The 27,473-nt window shown below is 36.7% G+C and overlaps 1 protein-coding gene across 1 annotated transcript in view; it reads left to right on the forward strand.

The window, feature by feature from the left end:
• The first annotated feature begins 6,761 nt into the window (after positions 1-6,761).
• Positions 6,762-27,473, forward strand: part of PPFIA2 (PTPRF interacting protein alpha 2) — a 340,732-nt gene continuing 320,020 nt past the window's right edge. The window contains exon 1 of the mRNA XM_074166889.1: positions 6,762-7,010. Coding sequence (XP_074022990.1) covers positions 6,762-7,010 — 249 coding nt within the window. The remainder of the gene's footprint in view (positions 7,011-27,473) is intronic.

Here is a 27,473-nt window from a genome sequence, read left to right on the forward strand (position 1 = left end):
ACAGATTATGACCTTGAGTAGGAACAACTTTAATGTTGGAATTTTGGGAAAAAAATATTTATTTACTGTTTCTTCCCTTCAGATTCTAGAATGAGCATATACCATTTAACTATGGTCATACTGTGTGTATGTTCCTCTGCCAAGCTAGGCTTCAGCAGCTTTTCAATCTTTATTCTAAAAATATTTTTTCATTAACTGCTTTACTGTGATTCACTGGGTAGGTGAAAAAATACAAAACATTAAAATCTTTCTTCAAACCTTTCTTTTGTTTAAACCGTTTGAATGATAAGTAAAGTCAGAATATAAGCATGGCCATAAAAGTTGAGTTACAAGACTTTTCAAACTTTTAAATTTAAAAATGTTCTGAGATATGGCTTTTTATCATCCAGTATAATAGCTTATCTTTTAGTGTATATTGTCTGACAAAGAGTAATTGTCTACATTTCTAAAAATAAGCACAGATTTTTGTTTAAATTTAGATGTCTAAAAAGTATGTGTTTGTTTCCTATCCTCATGTGGTTGTTTTCAGGTTTCTCTGGTTTGTGCGGTTTTTGGGTTGGTTTGGCTTTGTTTTTTTTTTTTTAATTGTTTACTTTTTGTGGAAGTCTTCCACCGATATAGAGCTCAAATTCTCCACAAGGCAGGCCATCTTAGTAAAAGCAACATTTTTTTTTTTTTTGTATTAATGCAATGAGATGAGCCACAATGTGGGGTTTGGTTTTTTTTTTTTATTTCAAATTTCTCTCCAACCTTCTTTAAATGTGTATTAAATTTCAGAATCTCTGTGGTAAATGAGTGAATTCTTTGAAATAAAGCTCTCTCCAGACACACGGAATCATTCCGTTTGGAAGGGACCTTTGGAGGTCATCTGTGCCAACCTCTGGCCCTCTGAAGTTTAAGTAAGATATTTATATAGTCCAATTTTGCTTATATTTTGTCATATTACCTGAAAATTATAAGAGAAGTACTTTGCAATTTAGAATCGTGGCAATGCAATTTAATCTTTCAGCTGTAAACTTCAGAGAAGGGATTTTGATGCTTCATGTGCATTGTTGTTTGTCTTCGCTTATTCTTCCTTTACTGTTACTGTCAGCTCTGAATTCTTTTTCCCTAATAGGACTCATCAAAGATATGTAACCGTAATTGTCTTGATTGCCTTGTAGTAGTTGATAGGAATGTATTGATTAGCGAAAGGAACACTGCCCTATGTTAATGGAAATCTTAACATAGGAGCTGGCGCGTGCAGACTGAATGGAGAGATTAAAATATATGCACAGACTCAATGAACATATTTTTGCATCTGAATTTCAGTGAGCACATGGAGTTAAATGAGGAACTAACAGCCTGTTACACTGTATAAAACCAATTCAGAAGAGTAGAGGGCTGGTAAACTTCATCCTGATCTTTGATGTTTTGGGACTGTCTCTGGTTATATAGTTATATACAGTCATTTGTGTGACAGGGGAGCAGGATCTCAAACTGTTGGCTGATAAATACAATTAGAAAACATGTATATTTTTCTATATATACATGAAAATAGAACAGATGTTGGTTTATGACTATATTTGGTCTATCCAAAAGTTACAGTTTAGAAAACTGAGTCCTATGAGCCTAACCAGTCTTTGAAGCAGTAAGAATGGAGGACAAAAAGGAAGTTTAAAGATGGTCCACTATTTATCCTGCTGAGTTCTGTTCAGTAGAACTGATGTCTACATGAATTAATAAGAACTGTGTACTTGAGACAAATACCTGCCACATATGCATGGATCTGTTATTCCCAAGCTGTATATATATCCAGTAAGTCCAGGATGCATCTGACCTGTCTATATGAAAATTGATTCATGCATATTTAGTGAAATGTATCTGAGATGTGTCAGAAGCTCTGTAAACTCGCATATCAGCCAGAAAAATTCTTGTGGTATGGTAGGTCTAAAATGGGCCTGCCAGTGGCCTTATTCTGAGCCTTTAAGAACTGCAGCATTGAATGTGGCTGTGTCTCCCCTATAAATACAATCAAAAAAAGACATATATTTTTCACAGAAAGAATGACTGATTCTGGTTATTTTACTAGAGAGATCACTTTCAGTGTCTAATGGTTGAAATCCTTCCTGTATAAAATATACTTTAGCTTAACACAGATTTATGGTCTGTGATTAGTGGGGCAAGAGTAGGTAGTTACAGTGATTCCTTCTGATTTCAGTGCATGAAATATTTCAGTTCATTGTGTTATGAAACTGAGTAAAGATTGTTGGGGCTTTGGTGGTTTTTAATTATGAAAATTGGGTTTAAAATTCAAAGTTACATAGAAGGAAAATCAGAAATTCCCTCTTCCCCCACTGGAAATTTAAAAATAGAATGAAAATTACTCAGGCCACACTAGCAATCAGACCTAACTGTTCATAGCAATACTATTTTTATTTTATGTTTTAATATGAATCCCTTGGTAGTTTCCATCTGCATTGTGTTGGCTTGGTTCTCTATGCACTTTTGATGTGTGCAAACTAAATTCCCTTCAGCTATAATTAAACTGGAAGCTTACTCTTAAATCTAATGTCCTGACCCCACGTGTGAACCACATCATCATGTGGTTAACCAAGGGTTGTCTAATACATGCACACCATCAGAAGGATCTGGAAACTTCAAGAACTCTTGAACTCCCTGATGTAATTCACTTCCTATATAAAGATCCAAATGCATATGTGCCCTCCTCTTTGTCCTCAGCTGCCAATCTTCTACTACTAAATTGTCATCGATCTGTTTGCTGACAGTCTTCTACTTGTTGAAGTCCTTTCTCTGCTTTACCTTCCCTAGCTTTTCCTGCAGCCTCTCTTGATGAACCTCCCTTTTCTTTTTTTCCCCATTTTTTCTTCCTTTTAAAATTCTTCAAATATTCTTAGTATTTTGATTCCTTCTTGCTATCAAGCAGAAAATTCTTAAGGGGTGCAATAAGCTCCTAGGGAAGCAGCTCTATTCTTGAACACATGGTGGAAGGCGGCCAGCATTTCTTGGGAACAGTGTTAAATGGTGGCAGCCTCAGGACATTGAAAGCATCCCATCTGCTGGCAGGTATGAGTGATAAATGCCAGATAAAGTTTAAAAAAAAAAAAGAAAAAAAGAAAAAGAATGCTTTTCTAAATGCAAGAAGACACAAGTTATAGTAAATCAGAACAGTATGGCATATGTCTTTCATAAAGTGCTTTAAGAAATCTTTGGGAACCCCACAATAAACCTGCAGTTGTTCTACATTTTGTTCCTTTTTTTCTGGGTTGATGACCCAGAAACACCTTGAGAAGCTGATATTCAGCTGGTGTTCACCTTACTTCAGAGTTGTTCCAGGGTACTCGTTGGCTACCACAAAAGATCCATGTGAGGACATGGCCCTTTTCCCCTGCTCCTCACTGTTGGAAGTATCAATACATCCCTTTCTGGCACACCCTAGCAGCATTTCTGATCCCGCCCAGGTTAGCATACTGCTTTTCTGTATTTGTCTCCAAGCTGAGTTTGGGGAAAAAGAGAGGATGCATGTAGTTCCAATGGAATAATGGCATTGATCTCCAAACTGCCGGAAAGCAATGTACATCACCAGTCTTACTGCAAGAACTGCTGTACCTTTTAAAGATTCTCCTGGGGCTGTGAGTTGTGGGAGAAAACTTCCAAATAGCAACTGCCTACATCAGGAACTGCTCACCCATTCCCTGCCTTCTCTGTGGTCTTACTCATAGCCCAGGTTTGTTATTTGTGCCATGTCAGGATAATGCAGCTCAGACTTTCAGAATAAGCATGCTGCATGGTCCGCCCCCTTCCCTGAATGCAGCAGCTTAGTGGGAAAAAACATAGTAGTAGTGCCATGAGCATTCAACCCACGGATTTGATTGCTGCCCCACAACCACCTATATAAATGGTTTCTCTCATCCCCATAATGAGTATAGGAGGAGATTTTCTATCTAGTTTGGATACAAGGTGCTAAGGTAGCAACAGCTGCCCGCACAAACATTTCCCTACGTGTTCCCCCACACACACCAGCATGCATGAAAAATTGCACCACTCTTACTCTGGCACTGCCTGTGGGCAGTGGTAGTGTATGCTATGCTGCTCAGACTATAAACTGGGTCTGTGTGTGCAGGACATTGGAGGTAATTTCTTGAATGATGGAGGTTCACCGATGAGAATTCCCTGGGGCAGGAAGTGTGCTCCATGAGATGTTGATGATCATAAGGCAGGAGAGGTTCAGTGGCAACCTGAATTGTTTGGTCTTGAAGAATGGGCGTGCAGAGACCTTGGTCTCTGGCCACCTGCTGCATACTGAAAAGTTATGATTAAACTGAGCAAGTGGCAGGTGGTCTAGGATGTTTTAGTTGCTCACTGTGAACTTGACCATCCCAAACTGGTTAGCCACAGGTGGGACCTGGATGGAGACACTGCACAGAGTGCTGGGCACTTGCCAAGTAAAATGTACTCCTGCAACATTGTGAGAGAAGAGTGGAGGCAAGATGGTGGCTTCCCTGTGCTGGTAGTCTCACATCTCAAGATACCTGTGGACAGTGGACAAAGCAGTTATATGAGCAAGAACTCCCCAAAAGCTGTTCTGTCTCTGCAGGGAAATTGAAGTGTAGGAGGATGAGTACTCATTTATTCAAACTGTCCATCTGCTGGTGCAGCTGCAGAGTTTAGTCACTCCCCATCTGTGGTACCTCATAGTACCCACTGTCCATACTTAGAAGAGGAAGTGGTAGGTACCATGGAGGTGAGTTGGTAATGGTGCAAATATTTTTAAACTTGAAGTTTTTTGTGGCGATGGAGTCACTGATGTATTAATGTCATCTCAATAGGAAAGTACATTGTGGTGCTTCCTAGTGGAGCCTATAGTTTAGGAGAGGCAAAGGTTTCTGGAATAGAAAGTTCTTAACCTCACGAGTAATGGAGACGTGCAGCATCAAATCAGATAATCCTGAGTAAATTTACCTGACCTAAATATATGGTAGATGTGAGGAACTGTTCAGTATCTATGTTTTCAAGATATTAACTGCTTCTCTTACACCTAATTAATTACTAAGTGGATAATAGCCACAAGGAACCTTTATCTTGCCTCCAGTCTAGATACTTTAAAAACAAGGTCAAGACCTACCTGAAACTTCAGTAGTGAAGCTATTGTCTATGAAAGCTACACAGTAGTAGCTGATAATTCATGCTGAAATACCAGTGTTTGGTACCAACTTTGCTAGTCATCACAACTGCCAAAAAAGTGAAAATTAAGAATGCTAAATTCTGCATGAACATTCAGAATATGATCAAGGCCAGTTAATCTTAGAAAAGCTATGTAATTTTCCCAGTAAATCTTAGCAGCAAGCAGCGTTAGCACAATGATTGCTTGTGACTTTGTGATAGTAGGAGGAATTGGTTTTAATGAATTAAGTACAGGTATCTTAGTCCCTCGGCGTACGGCCCATCTTTAAGTTACATTCTGTAACAGCTAGATCTTCCATTTTTCATAAATTCCACTTTCACAAGTTCCATTTTCCTACTTTGGAAAGCAGACCAGATTTAAGAATATGTAGAGCATTGTAGTATTGAGATTGAAATGGTGAGAATTTTACATGACGGCACACTTAACCGTGGAAGTGTGTCAACCAGCTGTATTGTAGAAAAAGTTCATGTCCAGAAGAACCACAGCAAATTCTTAAGTAAAATATTTTGACTTCCAGCAGATGAATCGAAAGCACCTTGATCCCACGTGCTGGAATAAAAGGCTTCCAATATTTACTACATTAACAGAATTTCCAGACATTAACCCTTAACTACCTATAAAGTTGTGTTGGCTGTACTTCTTCAGTCATACTAGAAAAACAATTTCTGATTCCTTGAGTGACTGTCATTGGGTAAATATCATCTGTTATTAACACAGTCTTTTTATTTATTTATTTTTTAAAAATCTGAGCTTTGAGACCTGTCATTTTTTTTTCTATCTGCTGAACCCAATATCTCATAGCATAAGGTTTTCCCCAAACATTTTGAGATTTTGAGATTTGCATAAGAAGCTTTACAATTGAAGAATGGGACTAGGTGATAATATTTGTTCTGCTCAGGACTGTTTTTAGGAAACAAACAGCAGTGGTTCTGTCCCTGGTAATTCAATTTGCATAAGATATCACAGGGATAGTAATTAGCAGAGAGTTTCTGGTTCTTGACCTCTTACCGAACAAGCTCACTGGAGAATAATTTCCCCCGAGGGTGCGAATAACTAGATAGAAAAATAGATTAACCTGGCATTGTTAAGGCAGCATGATACTGGATCAATGGTTAGCCTGAGCTGTACTGTAGAAATGACTAGAGCAGGACAAAATCTGGCAATTAATGCAAGCTGTTGGCATCAATACCAACCATTCAACAATGACATTGTTTAAGAGAGGGGAGAAGATCAATGATAAAGGAGACTGCAGTTGCAGAGGAAGTCTTTCCTGTCATTTTAAGAGAACACTGTTTGCAAAATTATTTATTTAAAATATCCTTTTACCCTCCATCTCCTTCCAGTCATTCTTCTCTCACTTTAGGAAGCACATTCAAAGTCTTTGCTGTGTGGAATTAGTCACCGTATTTAATCCCTGTCTATCGACCATCTGATTAACATTGAAAGCACAAAGTTGAAAGAGGAAACAATGCAATAATCTGCTGTGTCCATGTGACAGAGCTAATTCCTCTTATGAAATCCCCTCAAATGTTTTTCTACTGAAGAGCTTTTCCTTGATTTGTGTTTTTTTAAAGAAATGATGTGTGAAGTGATGCCAACGATAAATGAGGACACCCCGATGAGTCAACGGGGGTCCCAAAGCAGCGGCTCGGACTCGGATTCTCACTTTGAGCAGCTGATGGTGAACATGCTGGATGAAAGGGACCGACTCCTTGATACTCTTCGGGAGACACAGGAAAGCTTGTCACTTGCACAGCAACGCCTACAGGATGTCATCTATGACAGAGACTCCCTCCAGCGACAGCTTAACTCAGCACTGCCTCAGGTATGTAGTTTATAAATATATTTTTTTTTAGGTTCACCAATTTTACACTTAAGGCTACTTACTTTAACCCTAATCAGCATTTATTCCTTGAGGCCCAAGTTCTTCTCCCATTGAGGTCAGATGCAGAACTCCTGTCGATTTAATAGTACCTGGCTTGACCTCCTTGGGACCTATCTTCGCTTCAAAATAAAGAGTAGGAGTAATGCTGCTGACTTCAAGGAGAGCAAGATACAGGTCTGTAGCTACTGGTTCTTTTGGCTGTTGCTCTAGCATTTACAACAGATGAGGGATCATTTAAATTAGAGGTCTACTGGTGGAAATGAAGAAAAAAGAATGAGGATGTTTCCTACAGACTCTATTAAGGATAAGAGTTTCTAACTAGTGTTACAACAAATAAAAATAGCTTATGTAGATAAAATAAGGTACAACACAAAACCACAAAAACAACCCATACCTTAATATTTTTATTAATTTCTTTTAAAATAATTATATAAATTTCATTTTCTAAAATTACTTGGTCTTTTTTAGGAACTGCAAAATTAATTACTTCAGTTAAAATAATATGATATACTATATCATATTATATATCAATATTTGTCAATATACTACAGTTAAAAGCAAAGAAACCTCTTAGTTCAGTCTGTATATCTGGACAGAGGTTTAAAATACATCATTATTCAAAACACAGTTTTTCTCCATACTATTTTCTTTGCGTCTCCTAACTGTCACTTACTAAAGAATTTGCTTGTAGCCATGTGGGACAGGGCATACTTGCCTGGGCAAACTTGTATACCTATTAGACAGTGGTTAGAGAGGAAGGAAGACAGATTCATCTGTGTGATTGGAATAGGGAGGTGGTAAGGATGAATTAAATGAGTGAGAAAGCTCTTAAGATAGAAAACGAAAAAGGCAGCCACTGGAGTAGAGTACAGAAGCAGTTGTTTAAGGGCTAACCCCAGCAGGTTATTGGAATATCTTGGGATATGGCCGAAAAAGAAAGAGAAACTGTAATTGTTTGAAGAAGAGCATTAGCAACTTTAGTATTAGGTCTGGACAGTAAGAATGACTACATTTGGCTTGGATCAAACAAAAAGGAGTAGCAATGATCTTGAAAGACAGTAAAATCAAGGGATTTTGTTTTTCTTTTAATTTGTGTGCAGTTGAGCTTCTTTTCCACTGGTGTCTCTTCACAGAATAAGTGAAAGACAGCATAGATGCTCTAATCAAAGATTTATTGCTAGAATCTGAAGAAAAGAGGAGGTTCTGCATCTGTGAACACCCATTCAGTGTGCAGCTCAGTACAGAGGCACTCTCAGCCCATAGTGAGGTATTCCTATTGAGCACAAGCAGGGGTCTAAGCCTTAATGTTTCTGTCTCGTGCATAAGCAAGACTTCTGCTAAAATGCAGGAGACTAGCTAAGGAAAATAATATTCAGCATATATGTGATACAGAGCCTAAAAGAAACACAAAGTCTAAGGAACTGGATCATGATATGATTTTCATCTTTATTTCTTCTAGTAAATGTTGGTGGTGTGTGTTTTTGAATGATAGCTGTACACCCCCGAGAAGTAATTGATCTGTCAGATGAACACTTTGCACTGCCATGTACCATTAAGAATGCATATTTCAGGTAGCATTCCTCCATATATCTAAGTAGAGATGTGGGTTTCCTTTCTGAGAAACTGTGTGACGTACTTGTTACACTTTAAAGCAGAACCAGATTTTTTTTCCCCATCAATTAGGTTGTCTAGATCTTCATGTAAGTAATTCAATTCTGTAGAAATCTGTTTCTGTAAGTACAAAACACTGGCCTAGTAATATAACGTTCTAGTAATACAACTTTCAAGAAAATAAATTCCATATGACTGCCATACTATATAGCTCCCTTTCTACATACTACTTTTATAATTTTATTTTTTGTTTACAGTTTCATGAATGGCAAGCTTGCATTGCTAGCTGCCTGACGTAGCCCTATGTCAAGATGCTACCCAGTACTTATATCATGGAGGGGGAGAATTCTGCGTTCACTCAATTTAAGAGAAGAATACATAAATATATGATAACTATATGATAAATTTTTAGTTATAATGTGATATCTAATGAGTCTTGCTTTATCAGAATATATTTCTTTTAGCTCTTGTTTTCTTGAATGGTTTTCAAAATTCACTTATTTCTTAGCATTTACATAGTGCTTTGCATGTAGAAAGTGTCTATTGACACAATCACATTCCAAAGCATTTTTGTTAGGACACTGTTTTTGTTTATTGTCTTAAACAGTTAAAAATATGATCTGGAACGATCATTGTATTTTTCATAAATAGAATCTGAACAAAAAGAAATGACATGAAACCAGTGTAATGAATGAGCCATTGAAAAATCTTGTCTGATTGGAAATAGGAAATAATTAATGACATTAAATATGAAGGTTGAGACATTAGTTAATGCTGTTACAGCTACAGCTGTTACTGCTGTAGCCAAAATGCAAAATGGGTGGCTCTAAGTTTTTATACTGATCTATACTGCAGCAGAACAATCACTACATCACATCTTTCAAATTTGAGTTACAGAAATATAGTTGTTTTGCTAATTGCTGTCATTGAAGTAATTTTTACTTCCATTAGATCAGCAGACTTAACTCTATGAACATCTACATTTAACTGAACAGCTATGTTTAAGGAAGAAGGGAAAAAATGAGCAGGCAATTACAGACAAGTTAGACTAAATGTGATAATAGAGAAGACTTTAAAACTTATTTTGGAGGAAAAACTAATAATAAGTCAAAAAATTAACTTAAAAATATGACAAGCGTTTACCAAAATTATCTTTATATAAAATAACTTGACATTACTCTTTGGTACCAGAATTGTTAGGGTTGGCAACTATGGTATCTCTAAAATAGATGTCTTTTGAAGAGACCCCGTTTAAATTACTAGTAGATGTGAAATGAGTAAGAAAAAGTAAGATAATTAGTAAGGTAAGTAATAGAGGAAAAATTTTCACTTACAGTAGACATTGACAGGATGGAAGGAGGCTAGTAGTAGTAGTTGATTAAGAATGTGTTTGAGGATCAATTTTTGTTAATTTGAGCACAAGAAGGAAGAGCACGCTAGTGGAAATTTTAGATGACACAAAATTGAGTTGAACAGTCAACTAAGGGAATGAGTATGGTAGTACACAAGAACAAGAGTAACAGAGATGGGATGATATTGCATGCTAAAAAGATGAGGGCCCTATATCTAGCAGTTAATACCAAAAATTATGTTCTGACCTTTTAGGTAGCAGTAGTAGAGAGGGAAAATATATGTTATACAAGTAGGCAGCCGATGGGAGGTGGGTGTGAAAAAGGGAGTATCATTCTGAAATGTATTAGGTAAGAGATTTCTATTAGAAGTAGGTAAGTATTAATGCAGTTAAACCAAGGGGTGGTTTGAATCTTATTGTCTTGGTTTTGGTTCAGTAGTGATTGAGAGCCAACCTCAAGATGGAAGAGATTCAGAAAAAGACTGCTAGAGCAAAGAGGCAGTGACATCTTCTCTATGAAAAGCCTAACTGAAGTTTTCTTACTTCTGGGGAAAACTGACTTGAGAGGGAATATGAATGATTTCATAAATTTTCTTGGAGAAGCAGGAAGATGGAGTGACTAGGTAAAGATGAAAGAAATGGTTTAAGACAAAAATAATGTTAATGGAGGAAAAAATGAATTATCTGGTACCATGCATAAAGACATATCATCCCTCAGAAGAAGGTCTTGAATTATCAAGGAATTACATTCAGAATCCATCTTTCTTAGAAAAAGACAGGGTGAAAACCCCAAACTGTTTTCAAGGTGAAGCTGGTGTGAAAGTCATTATACATCATAGTACCTTTGGTTAACCTCTGAACTTGACCCAGAATGCCACTTCCTGTTCTTTATTTCAGACTTTACTGTGGAGAGAGTCTACTTTGTGTGGGATCATTCACACAAAGAATGAAACATGAGTCTGAATGAAACTATTAGAATTCTGTGATAGTACAGTTAGCTTGAGAAGTGGTCTGTGCATAATAGGTCTTAGTCTTCTGATACTAAGAATCTAGTTCACAAGCGGTCTTGTTTATTCTTCCCAAAGTTGCCTGTTGACAACAGAAGCCTCTAAGGAAAGTGTATTTGGGTCTTCACTGCATGTTCCCTTACAACAGGAATTTACTGTATTTAGGTCATGACTCTTGAGTCCAAAAAAAAATAATAATTGCTAACTACAGTAGAACTTTTCTGTAATTGGGAAGCATAGGATCTAAATACTTAACAGTATGTTTTTATTTTATTGGAGTAAAATTAGATCTTTTACTGTAGCATAAAAAAGTGATCCAATAAAAAGATTAGTAACTATAGTTAGAAATTGTAACTCCTGTTTTGAGTGGTAGAAAGAGGAAAATGTTCAGTTACAACTTTCTCAAGAAATTTTGCCATCATCTTATCTGAACTAAATTGCCTAGGAAATGTTACCTATGTTAGTTGCCTTGTAAACAAACATTGAAAAAATACAATTTAAGTCATTGTAAGACTTATGATGAATCATAAGAATGATAAGTGTTATAATAATTATAAGTGTGCTCTGATAAACAGTGCTGAAGTAGGCTTGTTTTGTGGTTGTTCTATTGTTTCTTTTAGTCTTTCAAAAATGAGTTTCAAGGTATGGAAGATGCTGAGGTATTATTTATATGAAGATGTTCATAGGTCATCATTCTCTAGTCAAATATGTGTATTTTGTACATTAATAATGTGCTTACTCAATGATTTACTTAGAAATTAATCTAATATTCACAGAATCACGGAATGGTTGAGGCTGGAAGGGACCTCTGAAGGTCACCTTGTCCAGCCCTTCTGCTCCAGCAGGGTTACTAAGAACAGGCTGCCCAGGACTGTGTCCAGATGGCTGTTGAATATCTTTGGGGGTAGACTCCACAACCTCTCTGGGCAACCTGTGCCAGTGCTCAGTCACCCTAAAAAGTGTTTCCTGATGTTCAGGAGGAACCTCCTGTGTTTCAGATTGTGCTCATTGCCTCCTGAATATTATATTACCAGAAACAGGGATAAACAACATGGCCCAGGCCTGTGGATGCACATGATGATAAAGTAGAACAACTTTGCAAGCACTTTAAAAGACTTTAAGATATAATGAAATAGATCCTGATGATTGTCAGAGTCAGGACAATTTCCCTGAGAACTGTCAGTCTCTTTCTCCTGCCCTGCACTGGGAATTTAGCTCGACATCACTGGGCTCATTATTAAAGGATTGATGAAAATGTGTGAGATCTTTTCACTCTGATGAGTGAGTTACTTTCAGTTTGAATCTGGACTAATAACAGAATTATATTGTGGATGAATCTGAGAAAATAAATTCCAAAGTCAGGTTTCAAGTACAGTGGCTTGATTTTCAATTTGAATGTTCATATAATTTTAATAAAAATATTAAATTATTTTAAAGCCCTTTGAATCAAAATAAAAAATTGAAACTTTATCTTATCCTTTTTTTTTTTTTTACTTTAACATTAAAAGTCAGTAACATTGCAACAATTTTTTGGAAGTTTTGTGCTTATTTCATAAAATCAGCATTTTTAAATTTTAAATTTTGCTAAAGAGTCCATTCAGAGTCCAACAGAGCTTAGAAAAATGCTGTTGCAAGGCTGAAAAATCTGTGATATTCACAATTTGAAAGCAAACTTCACAGGTGAAATGTTGTTCCAATTGTAAATGGTAGATCATGACCTGCATTCATTGACTAGTGCTTTGATATTTAGAGTAATACATTGATTTTGTTCAGCCTTTGAATGATGATGGAAGTGTCATACCATCAGTGACATTGCTGTAGTTATGCTGATGTTTTTAAGTGGGTAAAAGATGTCGGCACATAGTTTTTGTTGCTTTAAAGAATACGCAAAATATCTAATTCTTTTTACCAAATCTTCCCTTCATGTGTTTTGATCTCCTTTACTGGGCAGTTGCTGGATTTTTGTAAAAAACATCTAAGTTCTGGTTTCGTTGAGCAGTTATGTTAGCAGATTTTTTTTTTTTTTTACATTGCTATAACTGTTCTCATGTTCTGATGATTGGAATCTGCACCTGTGCTATGTTTTTTATAGTACAACTCACTCCGACTAATAAAGCTGTCTAAAAGTTAAGTGTTCAGTCTTAATCATATAGAATCTCTCTATAATAAAATGGGAAAATTAGGTCCTTCAGAAAGGGCAGTTCATTCTTTAAGATGAGTAGGGTGAGCCTGCCTATGCTCTGGTAGTGCTCTGTTTGTTTGTTTGTTTGTTTTTTATCGTGACTACAGAAAGAGCCTTAATGCCTAGCTTGGGTGGTTAACTTTTAGATTGCTAAACTTACATGAGGTGAATTCTTCTCTGCATGTGTGTAAAAACTCTAAATTTAAAATGGTTCTTTTAAAACTACAGCAATCTAAATATGCTATTCTTTGACAGAGATGAAAGAATAATTTATACTGAGAGGGACCATTGGAACTCAAGTGGTCTAAATCCTCTGCTAGCAATCCAGGCCTAGGAAGAGGGTGATACTGAAATACATACTAATCTGTTTCATTGAATTGTAGAATAGTTGGGGTTGGAAGGGACCTTTAAAGGTCATCTAGTCCATCTGAGACAGCATCCTCCTCTGAGAAATTATACAGCAATAATAAAAAATTCTTAATGGTAGCTAGCAAAAAAATCATATCACTTTTCATTTGATGAAATATTTAGTAAAATTTTACAGCTTTATGAAAGACCTTCTAATATTACTTGTACAGTGGAACAATTGACTTACCTGTTGCTATACTAGACTCTTTAGATTTTTATTGAAAGTATCCATATTAGAAATCTTTACAACAGACAGGGAAACATCCAGTACTAAAGAATTAAAGTCACACTTTCTTTTTGGTCTTGATAAGGAACATGGAGGGGAAACGGATCCAGTTTCTCAATCTCAATGTTTTTATTTAGTTTTTTTATATCCATCAACTTTGAGTGTATCATGATTCCAGTGAATCTCTCTGGTGGAGATCTAAATACCTCATTCTAGTTAAGTATAAATTCTTCAAGATGTTGCAATTCTTTTTTTTCTTCTCTAATAAATATTATCATTAGCACTATTCGAAAATCTGCTCTTTCTGGATTTAGATAGTAGAATTGTTTGGGGTGTGGGACCACAATGTTAAAAAGAATCCTTTGATATTTCCCTAATACTCCATAGATTTCAGCAAAATTCTAATTGTTAGCTACAATAATTTAGTAATAAAATCTGTAATAGAATTACACTGGTAATCACTAAGGTTTTATTTCATGTATTAAGATACCAGTTGTTTAGAAACACTTACTGCAGGCATGATAGAAGGGAAAATTCAAAGTAGGAAATGTAATGACCTTGTTTTATTGAACCAGTTTATATAATTTGATCAATATTAAGCTTTAATAGGATTGTGATTAGAGAATTTTGTTGATAGCTTTGCAGTTTCTTCCAATACTGATGAACAATTAATGTTTTACTCCTAGGGACAAGAAAGGTATACGAAGAGAACAGTAAGTCAGTAGGGCCTTATTCTGAGGTTGTATTTTCTGTTTAAATGTGTGTACATATAGTGCATAGATAAAAAATAGTGACATACATATGGATACATGTAGTGACATAGATACAAAAATAAAATAGCCCACAGGAAAAAAAATAAACACATTTTAAAATAATTGGAAATAGATTTTGTTCATTTCAGGTTGAACACATGCTAAGCAATTTCATGTATTTGCTGTTTGGCTAGAAATAGTTGTTTGACCCACAGTATTGTTCTTAACATAACTCTTGTTCTTGTGATGAAGATGGTATGATGGCTTTCCTCCCCATTTTATTTCTTTCTGGCTATGCTGAAGAACAGAGTGCCAAGGGAATCCTGTATATTTGAATGAGTAATCAGTATTTTTTTGCAGTACTGGAGATCTTCTCTTGTACAAAGGGCTTTGGTAAGGTCTCCATCAAGTTTCTTTATATTTTAAGATAAAACATTTCTTCGCACATTTCCACAGAATAATTAAAAAAATCCAAGAAGTGAAATGGAGAGCCTTTCCCATGTGTCCGAGTTGGAAGTTCCAAGTTTTCTGTCTCGGAAGTCCACTGAGGCACTCAGTATTCATGTGTAAAAATTAAAGCTTAATGCTTGTTGCTATCTCTAGATTTCCACTGTCTTAGAGAACAGTTGTTAAGGCCGGTAAATAAAAATGTCTGCATCTTCAGGTGTTCTGAACCTGTGCAGTTCCCACTTGCAAGCACCAAGTCTTTTTGACTGCCAAAATCAGTTTAGATTACTTAAATATGAACATAAATATTTTCATAAACAAATTGGAATGATGCTTTTTTTGCTAGTTATCTCAACTCTTATCTCAAGATATGAATATTAAGGGAAGCATATTGTTATGTGTGCAAAAGACTAGATTAAACATAACTGTTAAATTGATTCTAATAGAGTAAATATAGAGGTAAGTACATTTTGTTACAGGATTTAAATGAATGTTGGAGAGACAGAGCATCTGGAATTCAAAGGAAACTTGGCATTATTAAGTTACAAAGGTTTAAGTGGAACTCAGTGCTGAAATATTAGTTGTGTCCAACCTTAAAAACATTTAGGAAACATTTAAGTGTTACCTTCAGTCACTTAGTCACCTTAAGTCAGGTACTTACAGAACATGTATACATGGCTGTTCTTTTTCTACATAAAAGCAAAGTGTTGTTTGCATAGTATTATATACCAATTCCGTTGTGGTTGAAAACTCCTAACTAATATTATCTGTCAAAACACAGTCTGGCTGTATCAGCAGTGTAAGTAGGACAGTGTTTTAGCTGGGTCCTCTTTAGACTGTCTTTTTTTTTTAAACTGCCAGCATATTCCCAACAGAGCACAGTCATAAGTATAATTGTACATACAAGTATTTACTTGAATTTTTTTCAAGTATGAGTTTATTTCCTTGCTCTTGTGAAGTTCTGTGTATTCAGTAGCATATTGCAAATATTTATAAGCAGGAGATTTTCTCTTAAAAACTGTGGGCTTTGTAATAAATACTTGATGACTGAAGAAGACTGATGTGACAGTCCAGCAGCAGCAGAAGCTGGGATACAAGAAAAAAAGACAGAAACATAAATATTTAGAGGAGGAGAAGCATGTGGTGAATGTCTAAAGCTAGCAAAAAGACTGTGTACTCCCATTTCACTTTATATCTGCTTCATAAACATTGCTATCAATTATTTTAGCATGAACCAGGCACATCAACTGCTACATTAACTATTGATGGCTCATTATCTGAATGCTTATAAAGACACATGACTGAATATGAGATAAAAATACAATGGTGCTGGTCAATAGAATAGAGTAGAGATGGTTATCCAAGTCCTTACAAATGAAGCTGTTGCCATGAAAATTGTAGACACCTAGACACCATAGTTTTCAACTTAACAGCTATAGACGTCTGTTTGTTTGGTTTCTAGTTTTCATAGCTGTAGTCATGTGTTTGTTGTTTTTTTTTTTTTTTTAGTTTTCATAACAGCTGTAGTCGTAACAGCTATAGCCACGCCTGTCAGAATTTGAGAGGCATTTGGACAATGGCCTTAATAATATGATTTAACTTGGTCCACCCGGAAGTGGTCAGGCAGTTGGACTAGATGATCGTTGTAGGCCCCTTCCAACTGACCTATTCTATTCTGTTCTATTGTTTCTATTCTGTTCTACGGTGAGGAAAAACTGGAGAAAATAAAGCAATTTTGTAAAGCTTAACTCTGATGGGATACTCTTTGCTCATATCCTTGAAAGTGGATGGTAGAGGCTCAGACGTCAGCCTAGAACAGCACATCAAGACAAAAATACAAGACTAAAATGTAGTTTCTTGAAGTCCATATTCCTTCCTTAATAAATTCTCTATTAAAGGCAAATAAAATGCAGGATATTTAACAATCAGCTTTTAGAAGTGTCTTATTCATGCTATCTCTTATATTAACAAATATTTGCCTATATTAACAAGTATTTGCTCAAAAGCATAAAATTATGCTAGGGACATGATTTTTTCTGAAGTACACCTAATTAAACTGTCACTTAAATCTATGGAGTTTTCCTGTTGATTCTAAAGAAAACAAGTTCACTTGTATTGTTGAATGTGTATCTTTCACATGATGCCCAGGAATCTGAACTTCTATGGAAAGAAGATAAGGGCCAGGTAGAGCAGTAACCTTATTTTATATAATATAACATTTCTACAGTCTACTGAAGCATCTGCTCCAGATCATCATTTCCTTAGTATATCTTATCCTTTAAGTGTGTTTTTTTCCTAGTCAGGATCAGATATATTTTTTTAAATTATTGTTGGTCTAGTGCATTCTTTACCATGTATGAGTTCTAAAAAACCCCAATTATACTGTGACAGTCAATTTGTTATGACAGTCAATCATCTGTCAAAACAGATAATATTAAGTAAATTCTTGGAGACCCACAGTAAGGTCTCTAAGGCTGATTTATTTGAAGTTATGAAGTAACGAAAATTACAGATTTGTTTTTTCCCAATTTTTTTTTTTTTCCTGAGACTCTAAGCAGAAGGGAACATAATGAGAAATAAAGGGAGGGAGTAATAATGAAAAGGTAATGAACAAGTAGATAAACCATATTTCTGCATCAAAGTGGCACAACTCAATGAGAAGGACAGAGTGAAAGTCTGCATAGGAAGTAAAGCCCAAGACCAAAAGTTCTTGGAAGTCATTATGGAAGTTTTTCCATTTATTTCAATGAGTGATAGAACCAGTTCTTAAAGAGCAAGTAGTTCAGGAGCAAGCCAAGCAAAGGAGCAGAGAGCCTGTAAATCTGTTCTCATATTTTCACTAGCTCTTTGGCACTGTAGTTACATCTGTTACCTGTTTAAACAGTGTACACAATAAGAAACAACCCTGCAGTTTTACAGGGAGAAATTCCTCCCCCATCTTGGAACAACCTTCCTGTCTATGATTCCTTTGGAGCCTTAATAGCCCGCCACATGCCTACAGTTTCATGGGTTATCTGGAAGACTGGGCACTTGCATTAGAATGTAATGCTTCTTCAAATGCATGCAGTTACTTTTGGAGTTCTTTCGACAGTGTTTTAGACATATCCTAGTGAATTAGGGAAGAAATATGCAGGTGCTTCTAGAAAACATTTTGGTTGGGCATGATGGGGCTTCTAGAAGAAGTTTTGGTTGGGCAAGACCATTTGTGATTGTTAATTTATAGCTTGCCTAGCGAAGCAAATATGAATATTTGCACTTGCCCACATCAAAAGTGCTCCTTGACATTCTCACTATCAAAACAAGGCTTGTGAGAGTATTTGAGTCTGAAGTGCAAAATTCTGATTTTTGTATTTTTTTTCTGTTATAATGACAAATACAGTACAGACATTGAAAACTGAGATAAATACTACATTCAGAAAACAGGTCTTCTGGTCTCCTGAAAAAAAGTTTCTCTTTCTTTGGTACTAATGAATAAAAGTGCCTTCTGGACCATTGCATTTTGGAGGTGGAAATTGGGGATTATATTTATACACTAAGTTTGTGTATTATACTTTCTTTGCTTAATAATATCAAATCCTGCATTGACAATGGAAATAATGAATACCCAAGACACTAAGAAATGCTGAACACATTTGCAATGTTTTCTTTTCTAAAAGGTGAAGGATGAATACTATCTCATATATTTGGCGTGTAAGCATATTGTAGTACATCTTTGGCCAAAATAGTGTAGAAGATGGTACTTCTGAAATAATGAACACTAGATAGATATAATTGCTCCTATTCAATTATTTTGTCATCAGCGGTAAAGTCTTGTTATCAGAAGTATTCCAGGAAAAAATAAGATATGTTAAGATCGAGATTTTCTTATTGTTCAGTAATTTATAGACATTCATATCAGATTCAGATACCTGACTATTATTTGAGTTGCTGTTTGTATCTGCTGTAAACTAACACAAACTTTGTCAGCCAAAATTTATTTAAAATTCTAACAGTGCCTATGTGGAGAATAAATCAATTGGCTTGTCCCATTTTTTTAATCCTGTTTTATTGAATATTCAGCTAAGTTCTGTAGCTCATTTTCCTTTCCATCCAGCTCTACTTAGGCTCTTAATTATAACACAAATTTAACTGGCTCCTGTATGAAGAAAGAAATGTATATTTATTTTTGTGTAGTCCCACTGATCCATTTTCAGTGTGAGCTGCTCCTGCTTCTGGCCACAACCGTGATATGCAGTTATAAGCATACAGTAAACAATCTAATAATGTCTCACTTATAGATTCTCTAGAGACTCAATATCTGGATGGTATGGGCAGATCTGAGGAGATACTGTTTACTAAAAATTGTAATTTCAAAAAAATTATTGTGAACTTCAAAAAATGCTTTCAAGAAGGAGCACAGTTTTTCATAAAATTGAACATGTCTATGCATTTATAAATTCTCAGATTAGTCTTCAGAAATAATACTGTACATGGGCAGATGGTTTTATTTCCATGCAAATAGAAACTTCTGAATACTTTAGAAGGATCAGTGAAGATTATTTGGGAGCCTACATTTAAGTCTGAAAGTTGATAATCTGACTTCCAAAACAAATGGTTACACAAGATATCAAATAACCTGAATCAGACTTGCTAAAATGTATGTTTGCCACTAAAATTATCACTATGTATTCTAGTTTCACTGTTTCACTTGGTTACAGTTCTTTTTAATTTAGTCATGCTTGAATCTGAACCATACACTGACAGTTATTTCCTGTTTGAATACCTTCTTGGTACTTTTGCTTCATTCTTTCGTATTACGGAGCTCTGATAGCTGGGATTGCAAGAAGATCAGTAACAATTTAAGATAATAAAAAAAAAATGTTTTGATCTATGTTAGAAGATACAGAAAAATAATTTTTTTGTTGCTGGCCATTATTTATATTCTCAGACATTATAGAAAGAGAAGTGAGAAGAATCACTTTTGCTCTGGACAGAGTAAAATGGAAAGTACTTGTCTCCTAGAAGAATACTAGCAGATAGGTATCAAACATCTGAAATGGTACTTGTCCTAATCCAGTGTTGTATTTTTGAGTCCTTCGCCATGATGTCTCTTTGTTTCCCAAAGTAACTGTCCTATATTACCTATTTTGCATGATGATAATGATATGCTAATAATACCTTAAAGAAGCCACAAAACATCACAGAATCACAGAATCTTCATGGTTGGAAGGGACCTTTGAGATCATCGAGTCCAACCACAAAAAAACCAAAAAAACAACCAAAAAAACAAAAAAAAAAAAAACAAACAAAAAAACACCACACACCACTCCCACCCACAAACAGACACAAACCAACAATCTTGGGCACTAGAGCATGCCCTGAACTGTCATGTCTACACGTTTCTTAAATACCTAGAAACGTGATCTTTTGTTACTCATAGTTTAATAAAGAAAGAGTTTACACTTACAGATGTCTTTAGATGTATTTTAAAGATGCCTTCCAGAGGAGAATAAAATTGTTGTTTCTCATCGTGATTTGAACTAACAGAAAAGTACTTTATTTGGTCATGTGGCACTGAACTGAATGTAAAGCAAAAGTTTTCTACGCCTATATATTAAGAACTGTCTTAGCTTTACAATTCTTTGTTTGAATTTTCCAGAGGTGGGTGAATAACCTCAGGCATAACATATAGGCAAGTGTTGCCAAGTTCATAACCCCATAGTGCTCATTTCTAGAGTGCACATGTACCAGCGGCTCACAAAGAGATGTCAAAGAAGAGGTCTAATGAGAGGAGTAACAACAGGGCAAGCATCTACTGTGAGATCTCCAGAATACTTTCTGAGACTTCTCTCATTTACAGCTGAGGGCAGGTTTTCAACTTCAAAGAAGGAAAAATTAAAAAGATATGGATACTACTGAGTGTAAAATACTTTTTGGGTTCTCGCAATGACTCTGCTTCTGAGAAGAGCAAGAGCACATTATATGTTGTCCTTGCAAAATTGTTCTCTTGTCATTTTTGCACAAAACATATCCTTGAGTAGGAATGTAACCTGCCTACCTCCTCTTTTTCCATGAGTCAGTTGTGACTCATGATTGTTGTACATTGTCCTCCAAAAGTGAGTTATTTTATGAGTATAAAGTGTTCTATGTAAGAAGAACTATGAAACAAGTCAAAGTCACCGTAGATATTCTTAGAATGTTCACATGGAAGATTGTACATTATCAGAATTTTAAATGGCTTGTGACATCTTCTGGTTTGTAAAGAATGATGCTCTGCATGCCAAAGATAAGTAATCTATTTGTTTTCCTGACAGGGTGGTCATTTTGTAATGGAGTAGTATAAGTTATATAATTTGATTATTTTGTACCCTTAGTGTCCTTCAGGATCCTTCTTTTAATTTCTAGTAGTGAAATCAATATTGGTATCTATTTAGACTGTTATTGGAGATTTAGACTCCTTTCCCCTATATCTGTCCTTTTTTCCCAAAAATCTTCTGCAGCTTGTTGCTTCTGAAAGGAATTTTTGCACTCATAATATACACAGTTCTTGGAAGCAGTTTTAATCACTCATGAGAGTAGGTTCACATGGAATATGGATAAAACACAGATGGCTGTGCATGTCCAGTCTCTGATACACTGACATTGCTAGAGCTGTTCTTGTAGTAATAATACACACATTAAATTAACTGAGAATTTCTATTAGAATTCAATTGCTGCTACAGAAAAGTTTCTACTAATTTTCATTAAAACAAAAAATCCAAAATTAATCTGATTGCATAATCACCCTGTAAAATGTTATTTATTGTCTGGAGCATTATTTTTAAAATCATTATTGTTTGTAATTTTCGTGAAAGAGAAACTCTTTTAAATATTTTCATTCTTTATTTCCACAGTTTTAGAGGAATAGTTTGGAACCACTTAATATATCTTTGAAAAAATACTTTATTGGGAAAAATTGCAATTCTGTGTTAGGAGCAGAGGTTGAATTTTATATGTACGTTGGGGGTAACACATAAGATGTTCTCAATTCTTGCCTTATGGCATTTTTGAAGAGAGTTTACTTTCCACCAATTGAAGCAGGTTGCCAATTTACACCTCGAAATATAACATGAAGTTTAATTTAACAACATTTCATACTTTTTCAGTGTTCTATACCAGGGTAAAATGTTACGGAAATTCAAATGTGATATTTCTACAGAGCAGTTTATGTAACTTTTTTATTTTTAATTACAACCTATTTGTTGGTACGAATGCCCCTGAAACAACAAAATTCTTCACTTATCTAGTTATCCCCTATAGAAGATGGCTCTTTTCCTTCATATTAAACTGTCTGCTCTGAGAAACTGAGAAATTTGTATTTTTTTTCCTATCTTGAACAGATAGGTGTCACCTCCATAATTACTTTCATAAAAAAAATTAAAAACATTTTTAAAAAGTTAATCTGCATTTCTACAGTAGGACTAAGGAGCAATTGCATCAAGCAGTGAGGAGACAACCCACTGTAAATCATTTCTTACTTTCTTTGTTCAGGGTCACTCATCTGGTAGAAACATTGCAGGAAAATCGAGGGTCTTCTTACAACTGCATTCAGTCAGTGATGAATAGATTGCCTTTGTAGATTGCAGATGTGCTATTCTTGTTCTAAATTAACTGTCTCCTGTCTTCCACAAAGTAAAGCTGAAGACAGTGAGGCAGTGCATTTTTTAGAGGAAAAAGGTATTAAGTATCCCAAAGCCTATATCTGCCGTGTATTATATGAGTAATCCAAATATTGACCATTGCTGCATCATTTCTGTATAGTTTTTAATTACAATGTTTTTTAAAGTGATTGTTACAAAACAGGTACCTAATTAGAAAACATAGGGTTTTTTTTAATTAGAACTAAGAGTGGCCTTTCAACTATTTTGAAAGAGCAGCCTTCTTTGGAAGGTATAACTTGTGCTTACAGGATAAAAGCACACATACAATTATTTCTGGTAAGTTACAGATAATGTAGCTTTATATTTCTAACTACGTACTTATGAATTTAAATAGACCAGTGAGGAATGACCATTTTACATTTACTTCTACTAATTCAGTCCGCAGAGGTAGTTTGAGCATATATAAAAAAGTGGGACTATGTGCTTGGGAGTTTGTACTTCGAATATGAGTGCGCAGCAACAAAATGAGTCTTGTAAAACAAGACACCAGATTGTGATTTAGAAAAGCTCAGGAGTACTTGGGTCTGTCTCTGATGCCCTATGAAACCATAAGTAAGTCACTTAAATTTGCTGTTCATCAAATTTCTGAAATGGTTTCCTTTCTGTTTCTTTAGCTTTTTAATTTTTCTCAGGTGTAGCCCAGGCTTTGATCTAACTGATCACTCATTTCCTCTGTCACTCAAGAAAACGCAATCTCTTCATACACCAAGATGCACATTATTCTAGTTTCTTAATATTGAGCTCTATTAAGGTATACAGTAGTCTTCCAAAGAGAACAGCAGAGTGCTATCCACATGTACAGTTTGAAACTAGGCTAGGTAAACTAGGTATTTTAAATAATACTTTGAGCTGGATTTTGGAATAGACTCTGGACATTCTCATATCAGATTTAAATACTTTTTCTTGTCCTATCGTAGAAGTGTCGTGGTTTTGACCAGATTAACCAATCAGAGCGACAGATGGCCCCTCCTCCCCCCTCTAAGGAAAAGAGAGGAGAGGAAGAGATAAATGAGATTTATGAGTTTAGAAAAAAACTAAACTACTTTAATGAAAATATTAATAAATAATGAAATAATAAATAATAAAAAAAAAAAAGAAAAGAAAAGGGAAAAAAAAAAAAAAATATATATATATATACAGTATATACAAAACCGTATCAAGCTCCCAGGGTGATGATCACGTCACCGGCAGGCACAAGGGGAAAGTCCCAGGCTGGACTCGGTGATGGACAGGAGCTGGATTCCGGATCTGGAGTCAGGATTGCTCGGATCGGGATCAAAGGCAGACGAACAGACAGGGTCCTCCTCAGATGTCGGCCATTGAAGGAAGAGAGATGACCCTTTGATCCCTCAGCTTTTATACTGAGCATGATGCAGATGGGATGGAATACCCTGTTGGTCAGTTTTGGGTCACCTGTCCTGTCCGCTCCTCCCTACAGGTGTGACCCCTCTACGCTTTTCCGCTTCCGACCTTCCAACGGGGCAAATAACAAATTTACCTGACCTTGGTTGTTATAGCAATAAGTATAAGCAAGGGCCTCTCTGCATACCATTCCTGGGTATTATCAGGTCTTATCACTATGAGAGCGAGCAGTTTCTGAACAATATGCCGTTAATTTCAGAGTTTAGTTAGTTAGAAGAGGCCCAGCTAACAAGGAAAAATTACTGAACAGAAAATTAGTTCTGTTTTACCTCAAACCAGGACATTCCACCCCTTATTCCATACCATTTGCATTGTGCTCTGATTATCATTACATCTTATCCATCAAATACATACAAATATATATACAGAAGTCCCTTATTTATGATTTATCTTTATACACAAAAGTTCATTGAGTTCTTTTAGTCCATAATTGCAGGTTTTTGTCATAGCAGACTCTCAGGGCAGAAAAGATGATATGAAATTCATTGTGGTCCATATCCACAGGTAGCATGTCCCTCTTGAAGAGTTTGCTGGACATCACTCGGAGAAGCTAGCTCAGGTTCCACCACCACTATTTATCCTGAAAAACACTTATTAGATAATGTTATATAATACTAACAGTTAATATCATACAGCTCAGAATTGAGTATTCTCAGCTAGGGTTAAATTTCCTTGAGGTACACATTGACTTTCTCCATTCTCCAGCATCACCCACCAAGTACATCCAGGTCCTTGGGCAAAAACAGTTCCACGAATGGGTTTGCCATTGCCTGAAGGAGGGAAAACCCAAACAGTTCTTCCCAACATATTCCTGTCATGCACCACAGGGACTCTATCCCCTTCTACATTATGTAAAATGTCTGATTGAGCAGGACCAGCTCGATTGATGGATCCCCTGGTGTTAACTAACCAGGTAGCTTGTGCTAGATGCTTGTCCCAATTTTTAAAGGTTCCACCCCCCATTGCTTTCAGGGTGGTTTTCAGCAATCCATTGTATCTCTCAATTTTGCCAGAAGCTGGTGCATGATAGGGGATATGATATACCCACTCGATGCCATGTTCTTTTGCCCAAGTACTTATAAGATTGTTTTTGAAATGAGTCCCATTGTCTGACTCAATTCTCTCTGGAGTACCATGTCGCCACAAGACTTGCTTTTCAAGGCCCAGGATGGTATTCCGGGCAGTGGCATGGGGTACGGCATAGGTTTCCAACCATCCGGTGCTTCCTTCCACCATTGTAAGCACGTAACGCTTACCCTGGCGTGTTTGAGGGAGTGTGATGTAGTCTATTTGCCAAGCCTCTCCATACTTATATTTTAACCATCGTCCCCCATACCACAAAGGTTTTAACCTTTTAGCTTGCTTGATTTCGGCGCACGTTTCACAATCGTGGATAACCTGCGCAAGAGCGTCCATGGTTAAATCCACCCCTCGGTCCCGGGCCCATTTGTATGTTGCATCCCTTCCTTGATGACCTGAAGTGTCATGGGCCCACCGAGCTAAAAACAGTTCACCTTTATGTTCCCAGTCCAAATCTGTCTGGAAAATCTTAGCAGCCTGGTCCACTCGCTGATTGTTTCGATGTTCCTCAGTGGCTCGACTCATGGGTACATGAGCATCTACATGACGTACCTTTACAACTAGTTTCTCTATCCGTTCAGCAATATTTTGCCACAATTCAGCAGCCCAGATGGGTTTACCTCTGCGCTGCCAGTTGCTCTGCTTCCACTGTTTTAACCATCCCCACAGAGCATTTGCCACCATCCATGAGTCAGTATAGAGATAGAGCATTGGCCACTTTTCTCGTTCAGCAATGTCTAGGGCCAGCTGGATAGCTTTTACCTCTGCAAATTGACTTGATTCACCTTCTCCTTCAGTTGCTTCTGCAACTCGTCGTGTGGGACTCCATACAGCAGCTTTCCACTTTCGATGTTTTCCTATAATACGACAAGATCCATCAGTGAATAAAACATATTGTTTCTCATTATCTGAGAGTTCATTATATGGTGGGGCCTCCTCAGCACGTGTTACCACCTTATCTAGTGGCATTGTGAAGTCTCTGCCTTCGGGCCAGTTTGTGATCACTTCTACAATTCCTGGACGATTTGGGTTTCCTATTCGAGCTCGCTGTGTGATTAAGGCAACCCACTTACTCCAGGTAGCATCGGTGGCATGATGTGTAGAAGGAACTTTACCTTTGAACATCCAGCCCAACACTGGTAATCGGGGCGCCAGGAGGAGCTGTACTTCAGTACCAATTACTTCTGAAGCAGCTCTAACTCCTTCATATGCTGCCAATATTTCTTTCTCAGTTGGAGTATAGTTGGCTTCAGATCCTCTGTATCCCCGACTCCAAAATCCTAGGGGTCGACCTCGAGTTTCCCCTGGTGCTTTCTGCCAGAGGCTCCAGGTAGGGCCATTATCTCCGGCTGCAGTATAGAGCACATTTTTAATGTCCTGTCCTGTTCGGACTGGTCCAAGTGCTACCGCATGCACAATCTCTTGTTTAATTTGCTCAAAAGCTTGTCGTTGCTCAGGACCCCACGTAAACTCATTTTTCTTTCGAGTCACTTCATAGAGAGGTTTCACAATCTGACTATAACCTGGAATATGCATTCTCCAGAAACCCACAACGCCTAAGAAGGCTTGTGTTTCCTTTTTGTTAGTAGGTGGGGACATAGATGTTATTTTGTTAATGACATCCATTGGGATCTGCCGACGACCATCTTGCCATTTAATTCCTAAGAACTGGATCTCTCGTGCAGGTCCCTTGACCTTACCTCTTTTCACAGCAAAACCTGCTTTCAGAAGAATCTCGATTACTTTCTTACCTTTCTTGAAAACTTCTTCTGCTGTGTTACCCCACACAATGATGTCATCAATGTACTGCAGGTGTTCTGGAGCTCTACCTTTCTCCAGTGCAGTCTGGATCAGTCCATGGCAAATCGTAGGGCTGTGTTTCCACCCCTGGGGCAGTCGATTCCAGGTATACTGGACACCCCTCCAGGTGAAAGCAAACTGTGGCCTGCACTCTGCTACTAAAGGAATAGAGAAAAAGGCATTAGCAATGTCAATTGTAGCATACCACTTGGCTGCCTTTGACTCCAGTTCATATTGCAGTTCTAGCATGTCTGGCACAGCAGCACTCAGTGGTGGTGTGACTTCATTCAGGCCACGGTAGTCTACTGTTAGACGCCAGTCCCCGTCAGACTTTCGCACTGGCCATATCGGGCTGTTAAAGGGTGAGCGAGTCTTGCTGATCACTCCTTGAGTCTCCAGCCGACGAATCAGGTTCTGAATTGGAATCAGGGAGTCTCT

The sequence above is a fragment of the Numenius arquata genome, chromosome 2 (genome assembly GCF_964106895.1).
Source record: "Numenius arquata chromosome 2, bNumArq3.hap1.1, whole genome shotgun sequence".
Classification (NCBI taxonomy): Eukaryota; Metazoa; Chordata; class Aves; order Charadriiformes; family Scolopacidae; genus Numenius; species Numenius arquata.